Here is a 3,348-nt window from a genome sequence, read left to right on the forward strand (position 1 = left end):
TTTATGTGAGATAGCATACTCATAATCTCATTCTCAATGATTTGGGAAGATGTATGCTTGAGTTTTGTTAAAAATCTGACATTGGCCCTGGACCTTAAAATCATTATTTTCCACTGCACAAAAAGTACCCTTTGTGGAGGGGAGGCATCCTGACAAGACTAAGGCAAGTATCTTTATTGAGATAACCTGATTGCAGCCATTTACTGATGACAGAGAGATGTGTAGAGAGGTTACATTTAACTGGAACTTTAGTGACAGTACTTCTCAATTTATTCCTCTTATGTGGCATTATGTCAGGATTTATTTAAACTTGATGTTGGTTAATGGTGTTAAATCTATTCTTTTTTTAATGTTTGATGTATTTAAAAATGAAGAATACTATAGGAAAATAAACCTTACATAGAACATAAAAAAGACAAAAGTAAGAGAAATAGAAAGTGTTCCTGGATTAGAAAAGTCAATAATCTAAAGCTCCATATATTAATGTATAATTAATACAATCCTAATATAGGCCCACAATCTGCATGCTCAGCAGTTCGAAACTACCGGCTGCTTCTCAGGAGAAAGACTGGACTTTCTACTCCTATAAATAAAGTCTTGGACCCACAGAGGGGTCACTATGTTGACATCACCCTATAACGATGAGATTGAGTTTTGAATCCAAATCATAAATTTTCATAACAGTGGACATGATAACTACAAAATTCATGTGAGAGAAAAAAAATTAAAAACAAATTATAATATATTAAAACAAATTATAAAATTCTAATCAAAATATTGTGATATTATTGAATAGAAAAATATTGTGATATTATTGAAGACAAACATCAGTGAAAAAAAAATTTCTAAAAGACATGTCTACGTGGGAACACAATATTTAATAAAGTTAGCATTTTGAAGCAATTTTAAAGGACAAACTATTTAACAAAAGCTGTCCAAATATTGTTATTAAAACAATTTTATATATATATATATATCTTCCTGAAGCTGGAAGAGGGGGCTTCCAAAAGTTTGTAGGAAAATGGAATGGAAATTAATGGGTAATTGTCCCATGAACTTTTGGAAGGCCCCCTTTTATGGATAACGGAAGGAATTCTATAAAGGAGGGTAGAAGACAGAGAACCTCGATCTGTTATGAGGTGTCCAGAGAACTTATAAACTGAGAAAAAACAAACTGCTATTCTGATGTGATGTAGTAAATCAGAGAGCTCAGAATTCTTCAGGAAAGGGTTCAAAAAACTCACTGCCATCAAGTCACTCCAACTCTTGGTGATCCTCTTGTAGGACAGAGTAGATAGAGCTCGCTGCCCACTCAGAGCGATCCTGTAGGACAGAGTAGATAGAGCTCGCTGCCCACTCAGAGCGATCCCATAGGACAGAGTAGAACTCTGCCCACTCACAGCGATCCCATAGGACAGAGTAGAGCTGCCCTTTGGGTTTCTGACACTTTTAGTCTTTACAGAAGTAGACAACCTTACCTTTCTCTGTGGAGCAGCTGGTGAATTCAAACTGCTGACCTTGTGGTTTAGCTACTCAGTGCGTAGCCATGGAGACACCACCTTCAGCAATGTACAGATCCTAGGTAGGCGTCGGAATCTACTTGATGACAGTGAATTTGGTTTTAAATTGAGCAGATGTTAAGAAACAACAGCTTCTCATTTTGATGTTTAATAAAAGTTCTATGATTCCTAGCTTTACTTTTTAAAAATATTTTTTAATCTATATATAATAGCACTCCATAGTTGAATCATGTCAAGCAGGTTTGTACAATTGCTACCAGTTTCCAAACATTCTTTTTCTTTTAGATTTACTCTCATTTTCCCTTCTTGTACTACATTTTAATAACAAAGCCTCCTGCATATATCTTCCTAGACCTCTTCCATTCTTTTCCTTCCTCATTGACAATCACAGTCTTGAATATAGTCAAAAAACACAGTTTTGTTTGATAAAATGAATATAATACTGTCTCTCCTATTAAATTGCTAGGGGTGCTATATATTTTGTAGACATGGTTGTGATTGTGTGTTTTAAGCTAAGTATCGGCTGTTAAGCACTGGACTGCAGACCTTAAGGTTGGTGGTTCAAACCCATCAGCCACTCCACAGGATAAAGCTGAAACTCTGCATCGATGAAGATTTACAGTCTTGGAAACCTTACACTTGGTCACGCAATACCCTGGGTCTCCATCGCTAGAGTAGATTGTACAGTTGATGCTCTTGTAGAAATGCTGAATGAATATAAGTGTCCGGCATTCTGTAATATCTTTCTGTGATTTTATTTACTTGCATATAAACCCAATAGTTAAGTTGAGTATAATCCTTTTTATATAATACCATCACATTTTAAAAAATGAGGCATTTCCTTCATTCCCTTGTGCTTCAAGGTCAACTCCAAACAGATGACAGTTTGCTGGAAGACCGTTATGTTCAGGTCACGTATCAAACCAGGATGGAGATTAGATAATATAAGCTGGTTAGCACCCATCGGTCCTCAATGTACTTCCACATGTTGTTGTATTTTATCCTGGTTCACAATGTATTATAATTTGTTCTTCATATTTGGGAAAATCTTTTAGTTGTCATGCGTTTTCATGTATTTCAGCCTCATACTTAAGAGTAAAATCTGTATATTTTGCTTCAGAAATAGTTACGAATGGTTTTTGTCAGCTTTAGATCTTACTTGGTTCTGTTTTAACTTCTCAGGTACTTTGTTCAATGAGGAAGATTTTCTTTTGCTGGAGCTTTTGCATTGGTTTAAGGAAGAATTTTTTCACTGGGTGAATAACATTATGTGCAGTGAATGTGGTGGCCCCACTAGGTCTAGAGGCGACATGTTACCCCCCAATGATGAAGAGCTGATTTGGGGTGCAAACAGAGTAGAAGACCATTACTGTGATGTGTGCCAATTCAGCAATCGATTCCCCAGGTAGGTACATGCTGAACAAGAAATTCATAGTAATCTCTTACTGAACACTTAGAAATGGAATTTTAATAATTTTTTTAAATGAACTTTTTAATATTTGTTTTAATTTTTAGAAATATTTTCCTCTAGAGCAGAGTTGGCAGGCTATAAGCTGCAGGTTAGATCCAGCCCATCACTTGTTTTTGTAATAAAATTGTAGTGGCATACAGACGTGATGATTCTTGTACATATACTGTGTAGGATTGCTTTCATGCTGCAGTTGCAGTTGAAGGCTGGTGACAGAGACTAGTGTGACCCACACAATCTAAAACAGCTACTGTTTTTCCCTTTTGCAACAAACGTGTATTGACTTCTCTAGAATATGGAGCACAGTTTTACTCTGAAACGCGTAGTGTCTCTTTGAATCAGAATCTACTTGATGACAGT

General features: G+C 35.9%; 1 protein-coding gene across 1 annotated transcript in view; it reads left to right on the top strand.

The window, feature by feature from the left end:
• Positions 1 to 3,348, top strand: part of NGLY1 (N-glycanase 1) — a 63,826-nt gene that overhangs the window by 35,242 nt on the left and 25,236 nt on the right. The window contains exon 5 of the mRNA XM_045297685.1: positions 2,703 to 2,925. Within this exon, the coding sequence (XP_045153620.1) occupies positions 2,703 to 2,925 (223 nt within the window). The remainder of the gene's footprint in view (positions 1 to 2,702; positions 2,926 to 3,348) is intronic.

This window comes from Echinops telfairi, unplaced genomic scaffold, assembly GCF_000313985.2.
Source record: "Echinops telfairi isolate 266 unplaced genomic scaffold, ASM31398v2 ScPeMD7_7420;HRSCAF=8458, whole genome shotgun sequence".
Lineage (NCBI taxonomy): Eukaryota > Metazoa > Chordata > Mammalia > Afrosoricida > Tenrecidae > Echinops > Echinops telfairi.